General features: G+C 53.9%; 1 protein-coding gene across 3 annotated transcripts in view; it reads left to right on the top strand.

Moving 5' to 3' along the window:
- The window catches only part of KIAA1671 (KIAA1671 ortholog), a 145,429-nt gene that overhangs the window by 72,301 nt on the left and 59,850 nt on the right, over positions 1–13,278 (top strand). Inside the window, exon 1 of one of the 3 annotated variants that reach the window (XM_077761682.1) lies at positions 1,176–1,613. The exons of the other annotated variants lie outside the window; for them this stretch is intronic. Coding sequence (XP_077617808.1) covers positions 1,329–1,613 — 285 coding nt within the window. The 5' untranslated portion in view covers positions 1,176–1,328. Of the gene's footprint in view, positions 1–1,175; positions 1,614–13,278 lie in introns of those variants that run through there. 3 annotated transcript variants of the gene reach the window in all.

Below are 13,278 nucleotides of genomic sequence, written 5' to 3'. Positions count from 1 at the left end.
GCAGACTCAGCTCCACAAGGGTTAAAACCCAGGAACTCATGTGACCCAGTGTAAACCATGAATCATTCCCTCCCGTTGCTCCCTGTGCTGAGCCTCCCGCCCAGGACGGGGCAGATGCTGTGCCCCGGGGTTGCCATGGCAACCCCGCCTTCACTGAGCGACAGCCCAGCCCAGTTCCTTCCTTGGGGGACCTTGGGGCTGTGTCACCTGGCTGGGTGTTGCTTTCTAGGGAGGGAGGGAGAGGAGGCTGGAAAGGAGAGAGAGAGACAGACACACAGACAAGCCTGGGGACAAACAAGTGGAACTTGAGACACGGGGAGGGTGTAGAAAACCTGACGGAGAAACAGGCCACCAGAGGGAGACAGACCGACAGCCGAGATGCTGAGGAGGTCCCGAGATGCCGCCTGTCACCCTAGAGGCAGTTTCCCAACTGTCCCAACCTTCCCAGGGCTGCCAGATCTCCTGCAGCCGCGAGCACACACGTGCAGCCCGCGGTGAGGGCACAGGGCGGGTAGGCTGCTGGCACGTGAAGTCGCCATCGGCCCCGAGGGACGGTGAGCGAGTTGGGACTTGGGGGAGGAAGAAAAAAATGGGGGCGGACGTCAGCTCCCTGGGCGGCCGCCTCCCCGAGGCCCCTCCTGCATTCCTGGGCAGCGAAGCCCCTCGCTAAGACGGGGACTGATGTCATCCCGGGCTGCCGAGCCAAGAGCCAAGGGAGAGCCGGGGGACCCGGGGCCCTGCTGGCTGGCTCCGGAAGTGAGCTAGCTGCCTGCTGGCCGACAGGTTTGGAGTCTCTGGCCCGAGGACGAAAAACCTGAATGGCACGGGTCAGGTGAGCAGGGTCCAGCTGGGGGCAGCCTGCCCACCTGGTTCTTCCAGTGTGCACGTGGGAGGGACAGCGAGCACCGGGGGGAGCCCAGGGCTACCGCCTCTTCCTCCCCCACCTCGCGGGGACTGTCACACCCTGGAGTGAGTGCTGCTAGATTCCCCCAAGCTCCCGTCACAGCCGGTGCCGCTGTGAGTGCTGCCCTGCCGCCTCTGGGGCTGGGGCTGGGGCTGGGACCGCCCAGCGTGTTGACTTTACAAGTCGGGTGGGTGGACTCCCGGCCTGACCCTGACCTGCCTCCGAATTCTCGGCGAGACCCGCAGGTGCTGCCGGCTGCTGGCTCAGCGATGGTTGTTTCCTCCCGGTTTGGCTGAGAACTGCCGGGCTTGCTGTCCAGGCGAGCCCAGAACTTGCAGGAGCAGAAAGTGGAGAGAGGGAGAGGACCCTGGCACTTCAATTGCTTTCTCCCTTGCTCACCGCCTTCCTCCCTTCCTCCGGCCCCATGGATTACCTGGGAGACAAACTTACGGTGGCCCAAACCCACATGACCCAGTGGATGGGCACCGTGAGGAGGTCCTTCCAGGAAGCCCTCAACTTAGTGACTAGCACGGTGGGCCACGAGCGGGCGAGCGGAGAGCCCGCCAGCCGGACCCCCTTCAAGCGCACCTCCTCCTTCCGACACCTGGCCTCCCGGAGTCGGGAATCTTTCCGCCGTTTCTCCGCCCGCAGCCAACAGAGATTTTCTTCCCTGAGGAAAAGGCAGACGGACTCCGAGCCACCAGACCTTGTAAGCTTATTATGTGTGTGTGTTTTTTTTTTTTTTTTGTAAAATATTAAAGCAACAGCAAAAACTCCTCCCTCCTGTGCTCCCCCGTATTGGAGCGGATGGCGGGGGGGAGGGGGTCCCTCGAGATCCAACCAGGGAAGTTGTCTCTTCCAGAATCGTTGTCAGTCAAGCCTGGCCGCTTCCTGTTCCCCGTGCCTGGGAGACAGGCACCGGTGGTGGTGACTTCCCTGGCGGCGGAGTCACTGTGTCCCGAAGCGGTCGGGAAATGTGTCCCCAGCCTGTGAGGACGGGGCCGGCGAGTGAGTCAGGCCCACAGTGCCAGCTGGTTTTTCTGTAAGTGCTGACACTCTGGCCCCAGACACAAATGCCAGAGCTCCCCTATTTTTAGGGAGGATCAGTTAGGCACCTGCTTCGTGGCCTCTGAGCCTCCCTGGGTGGTGAGTGTCCGTGCCGTGTGCAGGTTGGGTTGTGGCTTTAGTTGTGTGGCAGAACCGTGAAGTCGCCTCTGACTGTCCGGGAGTCCCGAGCCAGTGGGCAAGTTCACCTGCTGGCCCGGGAGCCTGGGGCGCGGCGTGGGTCCTGGGGCTCTGCTCTCTCTCATTCAGGCAGGCTCGATGGGATTTAGGAGACCAGGATGGAAGGACTCTTAATGGTTAAAAACTCAGCTTTTGCGTCCTGCTAGAGGACAGTGCAGAATTGATCTCAGGGAACTCGCTGATGGTTAAGAGAGACGGGACCGAGCCCAGAGAGGGAGAGGCACCTTCCTGGGGTAGCACAGCGAGTGAATGGCAGAGCCAGGGCCTGGATCTCGGGCTCTGATGCCTCTCCCTCCACTCCAGGCTCTCTCTAGCTAAGTTCCTCCTTTTTTTTCCTCCAGACCTTCCCGATAACTTCAGGGAAGACCACCTCACCGACTGAACTCAAAGAGAGGGCTTTGCGTTTTTACATGGGAGCTTTCTGCCACCTGACGGGTCAGCCCAGCTCAAGGGGGCCTGAAGGCAGGCGAAGGGCTAGGCCAGCTGCTTCCCTGGGCCCAGCGTGGGGGTACACACAGATGGTGTGTTGCCCCAGCATTGAGGGGTGGTGCCCTGCGGCTACACCAGGCCCTGAGCTGGCCCTCTGCACACTCGAGGTCACTGAGAACTCACAGCCACGCTGACAGGTGCAGGGACTCTGCATCCCCAGAGAGGTGTGGTGACTCTCCCAGCGTCACACAGCTACCGGAGCAGTCAGATGCAAACACACGGGTCACTAATATGACATGTTCTCTTGTGGGTTTCGGCTGCTTTGTAGCCCCGGAAAAATCAGTGGGGCCTGAATTTAGAAGACATTTCCTCTAAGCCGTCCACTGGAAGGGGTTTCTTAGGCCAGGGAGAGAAGGGCTCTTATTCATTCTTGCTGTCTCTCTGTCTCTGTCTCCGTCTTTGTCTGCATATGTCTGCCTCTCTTGGTCTCTCTCATTACTTCTATGGCAGTGCAGTTAAGGGCATGGGGTTTGGTCATACATTCAGCTCTCTCGCCCTGGGAGCCATGTGACCCTGGGTGTTGAGTCCCCTAGGCCTGTGTGGCCTGCCCGCCCCCCCCCCCCCCCCCCCCAGCCTGATGAAGGAATGAATGAAGTCAGGCTGTGCCTCTGCTCACGGTTGCATCACGGCACCTGCAACAGTGAAAATACGTGCTAAATGACTCTGGGCTCTGGGTTCCTGCCCCTTTAGCATTTGGCATCTACTGAGTGGTGAGCACCAGCCTGCATGGGGGTTGAGAGCTTGAATCAGACTCTGATACATCCTGGTTGAGGGATTTGGGTCCTTTACCAGGCCTCAGTTTCCTCCTCTGTCAAATGGGCCCACCACGGCATTGTGTGGAGGGTCAAACGGGCACCTGGCACCAGGCAGGTGCAGAGTACGCACACGCTTGTCAATGGCCTTCTCCCTGTTGGATGCAGTGATCTCCTGACGTTCTGACTGGGCAGGGCGAGGGGAGAGCTGAGATGGGCGACAGATGGTTACAGAGGGCGGGATTTGAGTCCTAGCACTGCTACTTCCCGGCTGGGCAACTTTGGGTGGATTTTCCCCTTCTCTGTGCCTCAGCTTTCTCCTCTGTGAAATGGGGATTATCATCACTTCACGTTTCCATTCCCTATTATTATCATTTATGGGCGCGGACGTGCCTGTAAACGTGGGAGGCGTGCGGCCACGCCTAGCATGGGGCGTGTGTGCCTTCAGAGTCCGCTGTCGCCGTTACAACAACCAGTCCTTTTCTCCCCAGCCATCCCTTCAAAGATTCCCAGTGAACTGGAAAATCCACACACGCCCCTTTTACTCCGGGACCTCACTTAAATATTTGTTTTATAGGAGGAAACTTTTTAAAGCCACACAGACAATTACTTGAGTCTGGGGACAGGGGCAGTATCCGTGCTGGGGTGGGGAGGGGAGCGGGAGTTTCGTCGTCACCACTTGAACTTGTACGTGATTTATCTAGAGAGTCCTTCAGTTCCAAGTCCTGCCCCAGGCGTAAATGTACTCAGAGCACTATGGAAGAGTCTATCACAGGCATAAAGGCACCCTCAAAGGCGTGCCCCGAAATGTTTTCTAAAGCCAGCCTTGAAATAATTTGCTAATGGCTGGCTTCTGTGTCTGAGGAATAAAAGGGGGAAAGAGGGAAAAACAAGTGCATTGTCTTTGAGGGACAAAGGCAGGAAGAGGCACGTTTGTGTTGCAGCCCAGTGTGAGCCCAGCAGACTAGCTGGACTCCACGTAGAGGCTAGATAGAAAGTTCCAGAACCCAGGAACAATGGCAGTGCCACAGAGCCAAAGCTGCAAGAAAAGTGGAAGTGGGGGGTCTCCAAGGTCAAAGGATGCTACACAGAGAGGGCTCTGGGACGGGACAGACTTGAGGTCGAGTCTCAGGTCCTGCACGAGCTGGCCCAGTGATCTTGGGCAAGTTAAATCACCTCTTTTAGCCTCAGCATCATCATCTGTACAATGGGGAATCGCCTGGGACTTATCTGGTAGGTGGTCCAGTAGGAGAGAGTTAAGTAAGAACCAGCACACCCCTGGCGTCTGTTAAGTGCCTGGGATGCAGTAAGTGCCTGACGAGTCTGCATCTCATGTCACAACGGGGGCTTGGGAGTGGTGATTGGACTCTGTGGGTTTAAGTCCCACCTGCCCAGATGGCCAGACAGGTTGCTTTTGGAAAGAATAAGAATCTGGCTGGCGTTCTATGAGTGTGTGTCATGTGCCAGGCTCTGCGCTCAACGTGAGGTGTATATTGTGTGTATCTTCATTCATTCACTCACGTGTCCAGTCCGCCTGTGTTTACAGAGCGCGCCCCAGGGTGCTGGCACTGGGGAGGTGGCCGAGAACAGACAGACACAACTGCTGTCTCCCTAAAGGTGCTTTCCAAGGGGGCAGATCACAAAGCCGTGAGCACACGATGGCATAATAGATGTGCTGGGAAAGAGGGTACAATCTCGGGGTGTCAAACACCTGTGTGTAGCATCAGCCTGCTGCCATGTATCAGAGCTTCTCGGTCACCACCACTGATATCTCGGGCCAGGTAATTCCTTCGCCGGCAGGGAGGCAGCCGTCCCATGAGTGGTAGGATCAGCTGTGGCCTCTCCCCATGAGATGCCAGCAGCACCCTCCCAGTCATGACAACCAAAAACGTCTCCAGGCACTGCCAAGTGTCCCCCGCAGGCAAAATTGTGCCCCCCACCTTCCACCGTTGAGAGCTGGCTGTATATAATTTGGCCTGGGGGGACTGTCCCTGTAGCCCGAGTGTTTGCCCAGTCAACAGAGTATGTGTGTGTGTGTGTGGGGGGGGGGATCTGACATCCACCAAGCACCTGCTACTCTCCGGAAACTGGTGTCATTGAATCTGCACACCCACCCCGAGGTAAACTTGGGGCTGAGGGAATAATCCCGGGTTTCAGGGATGAGAAATCCAAAGCACAGAGAGTCATAGGCCTGGGGTCACACAGCTGGAATGGGTGGGTAAGCCTGGGGCTCCAGCACTCTGGTGTGGGTCTGCCTCGGGGTCCATGGCCCTGCCCTGGGGATCCGCTGTCCGAGCACTGGCGCCCGTGCTGTGTGTTGAGCCCTCCCTCCAGAGGCTGAGTGGGAGTATTTGATTCTGCATCAATTATAGAGTGAAATGGATGCTTAAAATATTCAGCAGAGCCCAGCATCTCCCTACTCCACACACACACACACACACACACACACACACACACACACACACACACATTTTTTTAGCAAGTGGCAGAAATTTTTAAAGGAAAGGGATTTGTGTGGCTGTCATCTTCAGAAGCCCCGATATCATACATGTCTCTTTCATGTTAGTTTCTCAAGGCTGCTGTACAAAATGGCCACAAACCTAGTGGCTGGAAACAAGGGAGATTCTCTCTCGAAGTCTAGAGGCCAGAAGTCCCCAGTCCATCGATGGGCAGGCCACACCGCCCACCAGGCTCAGAGGAGGACCCTCCCGTCTCTTGCAGCTTCTGGTGGCTCCACGCCTTCTTTGGCCTACGGCTGCCTCTGTCTTCATGTGGCCTTGTCTTCTGTCTCTTATAAGGACAGTTATCATTGGATTTAGGGCCCACCAGGTAATCTATCCTTAATTACATCTCCAAAGACTGTTTTTCCAAGTGAAGTCACATACACAGGCGCCAGGGTCAGGAGGTGGACATGTCTTTTTGGAGGCCGTTATTCAACTTACTACACTCTCCTCATTCCGGCCCCTTCCCTTCCAGTCCATTCTCCATCCAGCAACCCAAGGGGTTAGATCATCCCCCTGCCTCACCCCAGACTTAGAAAACCCCAGCTTCTCACCATGGCCTTCGGGCCGCCGAGGGATCTGGCTCTCCTTCCCTCTCTACCTCAGCTCTTAACTGCTGTGCCCATGTCCAGTCTACTCGTGCCACTCTGACCTCCTGCTCTTCCTCAGTCGGCACAGGCCCCTTGCAGACCCACAGTGTTTGCCCTCACCACTCCCTGGAATGCCCTTCCCTCCCTCTGCCCCTCCACAGAGAGGCTTCCTCACACCCGAAGCTGGGAAGAATCTGGCCTTGTTTCTCTCCACTGCACCCCCACCCCCACCCCATTGATGTCTTCCCGCTACTGATCCCAGTTGTGCTTCTTTCCCTCTTACTTGTTTGTTCTGGGTCTTCCACTGGAAGGTAAAGTCTGTGAGGGGCGCGTGGGGCCCAGCCGGTTAAGCGTCCGACTCTTGATTGCAGCTAAGGTGATGATCTCCTGGTTGTGAGATCCAGCCCTGCATCGGACTCTGCCCTGACAGTGTGGAGCCTGCTTGGGATCCTCTCTCTTTCTCCCTCTCTGCCCCTCCCCTACTCATGCGATCCCTCTGTCTCTAAATAAGTAAATAAACATTAAAAAAAAGGAGAAGAAGAAAGTGAAGGCTGTGAGGGCTGGGGTCTTCGGTTGGCCCAGTTCACCCTGGCGTAGGAGCTTACGTTGAGCCCGCCTTCCTGAAATCCCCTCTCCCTCATTTTTGTGTTCCCTTTGTGGCACCATCTTCATGTCACACATGGGTAAACTGAGGCCTGCTGCACACCTTCTAGAAGTGCACACCAGGAGTCTAGCCCGGGGAGGGCTGGGGTTCTTTCCAAGACTCAGGGCCTATGCCCTCATGGCTCCCTCTGCCTGCAGAACTCTCCAGCTCTCTTCACTTCTAGCCACCACTTACTGAGGACCTACTCTGTGCCAGGTACAGGATTTTGGGGGTATTTGCTTCTGTTTTTTAATTTATTTTTAAAAGAGAGAGCGGAAGTAGGAGAGGGACGGGGGGAGAAGGACAGAAGATGATCCAAAGCGGGCTCTGTGCTGACCGCAGCAAGCCCAGTGTAGGGCTCGAACCCATGAACTGTGAGATCATGGCCTGAGCCGAAGTCGGACACTCAACTGACTGAGCAACCCGGGCGCCCCAGACTTCCAGGTTTTTATACTTCTGAGACCGGGATGCAGGGGAGGAGGGTCCAGCGGCCGCGCGCCCCCTTCCTCCATCTCCCGAGGTCAGTGCCAAGTGCCACCTGCCACAGCACGTCCAGAGCCCCATCAGGCGCCCCACCCTCAGGCTGCCCCTTGGGGCGTGGGGTTGGGGTGTTGGACTTAACTGCGGCCGCTCTCTCTCGGGCTGGACACACCCAGTCTCAGGGCTCCCTTTCACCCTCCAGGCAACAGGATGATGTCACCCTGAGAACAATGGCCCCTTCATGGATCCAGCCATGGTCAAAGGCCGGGGCCAAAGCCGGGGCCTCTGGGAGAGAGACCTGGAGAACACGCAGGGCAGGACGAAGGGTTGGCGGCTCCGCGGGGCTCCGCTTGTGCGAGATAATGTTGATCCCTGCTCCCCTCCCCCCAGCTAAGAAAGTGAGGTGTGCTGGTTTCATATTCGGAAAGTCTAGAGAGACTGAACAGAAACAAAATCGACTCATGATTCTAACATCAACAAGACCGCTCTTGGCATGCAAATGCCTTTCTTTCCTGTCTTTTTTCTACCCTCTCTCAAACCAAATTGCTGGCCTTCTGTGTTTTTCTAACCCTTCAAGAATGCAGCAGGGTTTTTTTTTAATGTTTATTGATTAAAAATTTTTTTTTAACGTTTATTCAGTTTTGAGAGACNCCTGCTCCCCTCCCCCCAGCTAAGAAAGTGAGGTGTGCTGGTTTCATATTCGGAAAGTCTAGAGAGACTGAACAGAAACAAAATCGACTCATGATTCTAACATCAACAAGACCGCTCTTGGCATGCAAATGCCTTTCTTTCCTGTCTTTTTTCTTCCCTCTCTCAAACCAAATTGCTGGCCTTCTGTGTTTTTCTAACCCTTCAAGAATGCAGCAGGGTTTTTTTTTTTAATGTTTATTGATTAAAAATTTTTTTTTAACATTTATTCAGTTTTGAGAGACAGAGAGAGAACGTGTGCATGCGTGAGAGGGGGAGGGGCAGAGAGAAGGAGAGAGAGAATCCCAAGCAGGCTTTGCGCTGTCTGCACAGAGCCTGACGCAGGGCACAATCCCGCGAACTGGGAGATCATGATTTGAGCCAAAATCAAGAGACAGATGCTCAGCCTACTGAACCACTCAGGTCCCCCCAAATGTAGCAGTTGTATATATCTTTAAGGAAGGAAAAAACGTTGCTCGTGGTTATGCGGTGTGCTGCATGACTTATTAACCCCCCTGGCTGGCCGTGTGGGTCATTTCCCATTTTTGGCTGTCAGGAGTGACTGCAGATGAGGATCGGTTTTGTACTCCATTTTCAGGATTTCCAAGGCATCCCTGAGGTTTGAACACCCACTGCCCCCCTTTCTATCTCTCTGACCCGAGGGCCCCTCTGTTACACTTGCTTTTTCTCTCTCGGCGTTTTAAACTCTCAGCTGTTTTGTTCAGACAAGTGCCTCTTGCTTCCTCATCAGGAAGTCAAAAATTTCAGGAAGGAAATCTGGATTGATACGTATCACAGGGAATGTTATATTTTGGGGTTTCATGAAGAATGGGGCCTTTAGCTAGGAGTCATCAAGATAATTCCCTGTGACAGGAAATGACGTACTGAGCAAGTTACAGTGGTTTGCTCAGAGATGCCTTACAACTGGGTCTTTGTGGGGAAAAGCCCAGATTTGTAGCATCTGTCTATTCCCGTGGCATAAATACTCCCACCAGGGCCAAGTGCAAGCCAGCAGCTAGCCGTCACGGCACACGTAGCTGGGAAAGGAAGCTCGCTGTATCCTTGTTATGTGGTACTTACCCCATGGACACTCAGTAGGCACCAGTGACCCCAGGACCATAGATGCTGGCAAAAGTGGGAAGTAGAGAATGAGAAGATCTATTTGCTACCTTTGCTTTTGACGCCTTTTGTTTAATCATGTGTTCATTCAGTTGAGCGGCTGCGTTAAATACCTGGCTCACAATGGATAATGTCACAGTTGTCTCTGGGCCTCCAGGGCAGGCCAGCTCCAGCACACCGCCTTCGGTCAGGAGAGTGAGCTGTGGAGTCCCAGAGCTGTGGGTTTGAACCCTGGTTCTGCCTCTCCATTGCTACATGACTTTGGGGAGCCTACTTGGTCTCTTTAGGCCTCCTCTTCTGTAATATGGGACGATGATACCCCTTCGCCATGGTGGAGGTCATATTGACCCGGAACGCCGCACAGTGCTTGGCACACAGTAGGACCTCAGTAGCTGGTTGCTAGCAACGTCATTGTTGTAATCTGATCACAAGTTCTAATCACTTGCCTGGCTGCCCAGGCAATGCAGCCTCCGAGTGGGCCCCGCGGAGTCTCACCTTCTGACGTGCACCGTTGTGAGGTTGCCTCCTCCTAGGACCGGTTTCTGTGGCTGGTAGAACTCAGCCAAAGTGACAGTGTCCCTTCCGAGCTCAAGCTGCAGAGAGCTGCAGGGTCTCTTGGTTACTCTTTCCCTGTTTTGGAACATGCACTCTGGGGGAAGCCAGCTGCCATGCCTTGAGGATGCTTGGGCAGCCCCGTGGGGAGGCCCACGTGGCAGAGAATGGAAGCCTCCAGGCAGCCACCAGCCAGGAGGTGAAACCTACCACCAGCCATGTGAGCGAGCTTAGGAGTGGATCCTTTAGCCTGCGGGTGAGGCTACACCTCTGGTCAATAGCTCGTGTCCAACCTCATGAGACGCCCTGAGCCAGAACCACTCAGCTAAGCCCCTCCTAGACCCCTGATGCCCAGAAACTCTTAAGAGACACCAAGTGGTTGTTGCTTCGGGCCAATAAGGTTTGGGGCTATTTGTTATGCAGCAGTAGATAACGCATACCAGTTTCTTCCCTTTTATACCCATCACAACTGACAGTCTGAGCATGGCCAGGAAGTATTACTTAATCCTTCACACAGATGAGTACACTGCTGTGGGCCGCGCTCAAGGCCTGTAATGTGCTCCCAGTGGATGCTTCTCTCACCTCACATGTTCTTGTACGTAAAGGAGGCAGCTCCACCAGGCTGGGTTCTGAGTTCTGGGGGGTTAAGAGCAACATGCCCTTTTAGGAGTTGGCATGACTCTCCTGATGTGGGATGGAATCCACTTTTTGGATCCTAAGTGCTCCTCACCCACGTTTAACTCATCAGACATTCATCATAAAAGCTGAGCCACACATGGCAGTGAGCTCTGTGCTCTGACTTGGGAGCAAGGGATGCAAGAGCGGCTTTTCTCCAGCGTCAGTGTCTAGGCCAGGGAGCCCTCAGACGGCCCTGCCCCATGGAAGGGAGGATCCTAAAGCGTAAATTACTACCAGGAGTTAAACATTTCAAAGTTTGTGAACAGTTCTTTCATTTGTTTTTGTTTTTAACTTTATTTATTTATTTTGAGAAAGAGAGAGAGTATGTGTGGACAAGTGGGGGAGGGACAGAGAGAGAGCACGAGAATCCCAAGCAGGCTCCACACTGTCAGCGCAGAGCCCGATGCGGGGCTCAAACCCACAAACTGTGAGATTGTGTTCTGAGCAGAAACCAAGAGTCAGATGCTTAACCTACTGAGCCACGCCAATGCACCTACTTTTGGTTTTTAAACATAAATTTGCTGTCCTTAGCTGCCTTTTCCCGATTGAGGGGGAAAAAAATTGGATGCAGGTAGAATTAGGTCAATCCAGTTAAGAGCTTTGCTCTCCTTTCAGACAGATCTGAGTTTGAATTCTGGCTTTGCCACAGACTGGCTCTGGGACCTCAGACAGGCGACTTTGCTTCTGTGAGCCTTGGTTTCCTTGTGAGGCACTTAGCACAGCACCTGGAAGCTAGGAGGTGTGTAATAAGTATCAGCTGCTTTGTGCTCCTGTGAAGCTTGATGGATTTGTCAGGTTAGGGCATGTTAGGCTGCGGTAACAAGCCGCCAGCTCTTGGCGGCTTCAACACCAAGCATCTGTCCCTGGCGCACAAAAAGTCCACTGCTGGCCCAGCCACTCTCTTTGGCTACCACCTCGCCAGGTTGTGTGTGTCTTGTAGCGGGGCCATTGTCTGTGTGACAGTGTCAGAGGGGAAAAGTTTGAGTGTCACTGCAAGGCTAAACCATTGTTCCATTTCTCAGGTGGGGAAATTAAGGCTTAACAAGTAACACATCTTGAGCACTTCTGACACACCAGCCACTGAACAAAGCACGCTGTCTTATCACACTCTCATGGCATGCACCTCCCCTCCCCCCACCGTGAGGCAGGTGTTCTTTTAGTGATCCCTGTTTTACAGATGATAAAACTGAGGCTTGGGGAGGAGATGGGACTTACTTGTCCAGAGTCCCATAGTTTACAACCTGGACTCCAGCCCAGGTCTGCTGATGCCTCATTTCTTGTCCCTCCCAGTCAAGACAATGGATTGAAGGATGCAGTTGTGCCTTTCCTGAGAGGCATCATGATGCAGAACAGGGTTTCACATCACAGCGACCTCGACTCTTGGGGCCAGATCATTCTCCATGGGGGTGGGGGGGGACTATCTTGTGAATTGTGGGATGTTGGACAGGACCCCTGGCCTCTATATGGTGTTTCCAGATTAAAAAAAGTTTTTTTTAATGTTTATTTATTTCTGAGAGAGAGAGAAAGACAGAGCACCGAGAGGGGGCAGAGAGAGGGAGACACAGAATCCGAAGCACACTCCAGGCTCTGAGCTAACTGTCAGCACAGAGCCCAATGCAGGGCTCAAACCCATGAAATGCAAGATCATACCTGAGCTGAAGTCAGATGCTTAACCGACTGAGCCACTCAGGTGCCCCTAGTGTTTCCAGATTTTACCAAACGTCCCTTGGGGGCAAAATTGCCCACAGATGAGCACCACTAATATATGAATGGTAAGAGCCTAATCTGGGAGCCAAGAGATGTGACTTGAGGTCCCTGCCAGGCCCCGGATAACCATGTGGCCTTAGCCGGCAGACTCTAAGAGAGGCCAAGACATTAGTAGGGCTTTGGAATTTCCTAGCTTTTAGGTAAAATAACCTTTGACTCCTGGTGTAATTTTGGGCAGGTCTTTCTACTCTGATAAAACATTTTTTCCTCCCTTCGGCTACGAAATGGAGGAAAGAGTGTGTGCCGACAGAGGTGTGATGAGGAGGACACAACGTGCTTGTCAGGTGCCCTGCGTGGCACTTGGCACACAGTCAGTGCCTTGCTGTCATGCTAGTTATGACCTGTGGGCGGGGTTGCACCCCCAGCATCGAAGATATTGTCGTGGTCCGTTGAATTCCCGGACCTGTGTCGTCAGGCTCTGCATCCAAATATTTGCTTTCTGCCAAAGCCAGAAATTACCCGGCAGCCCATGTTCCTGTCGCTCAGCAGCTTGGTTTTCTAGAAATGGCCCTTCCCTAGGCACACCTGTAATTTAACATCTGTAATACCTCGGTTCGTGGCTCCAGGTCTGTTCTTTCTTCCTGGTAATTGCCTTCTGGTCGGAGGAGTGATAGATGTGGGGCTGTGTTGAGGCAGATGCCTCCCCCACCCTCTGCAGACATCTTGGCAGGAAGTACCCAGAAGGCTCTAGAACCTCTGGTGCTAAGTTCAAAGAGCGTACCGAGGTAGCTGCCCTGGTGGAGGATGGGTAAACAGTTTCATTATCCGTAAAAGTTTTTATATGAAGCAAGTGTAAATGGATCCCTGAGGGACCGGACTCTGGTATCAATTTCCTCTTCCAAGAGCCGCTCCTGAGCTTTGATTGTCACAA

The sequence above is a fragment of the Crocuta crocuta genome, unplaced genomic scaffold (genome assembly GCF_008692635.1).
Source record: "Crocuta crocuta isolate KB4526 unplaced genomic scaffold, BGI_CrCroc_1.0 scaffold348, whole genome shotgun sequence".
Taxonomy (NCBI): Eukaryota; Metazoa; Chordata; class Mammalia; order Carnivora; family Hyaenidae; genus Crocuta; species Crocuta crocuta.
Note: the sequence above shows the minus strand (reverse complement) of the source record. Positions and strands in the feature narration are given on the sequence as shown.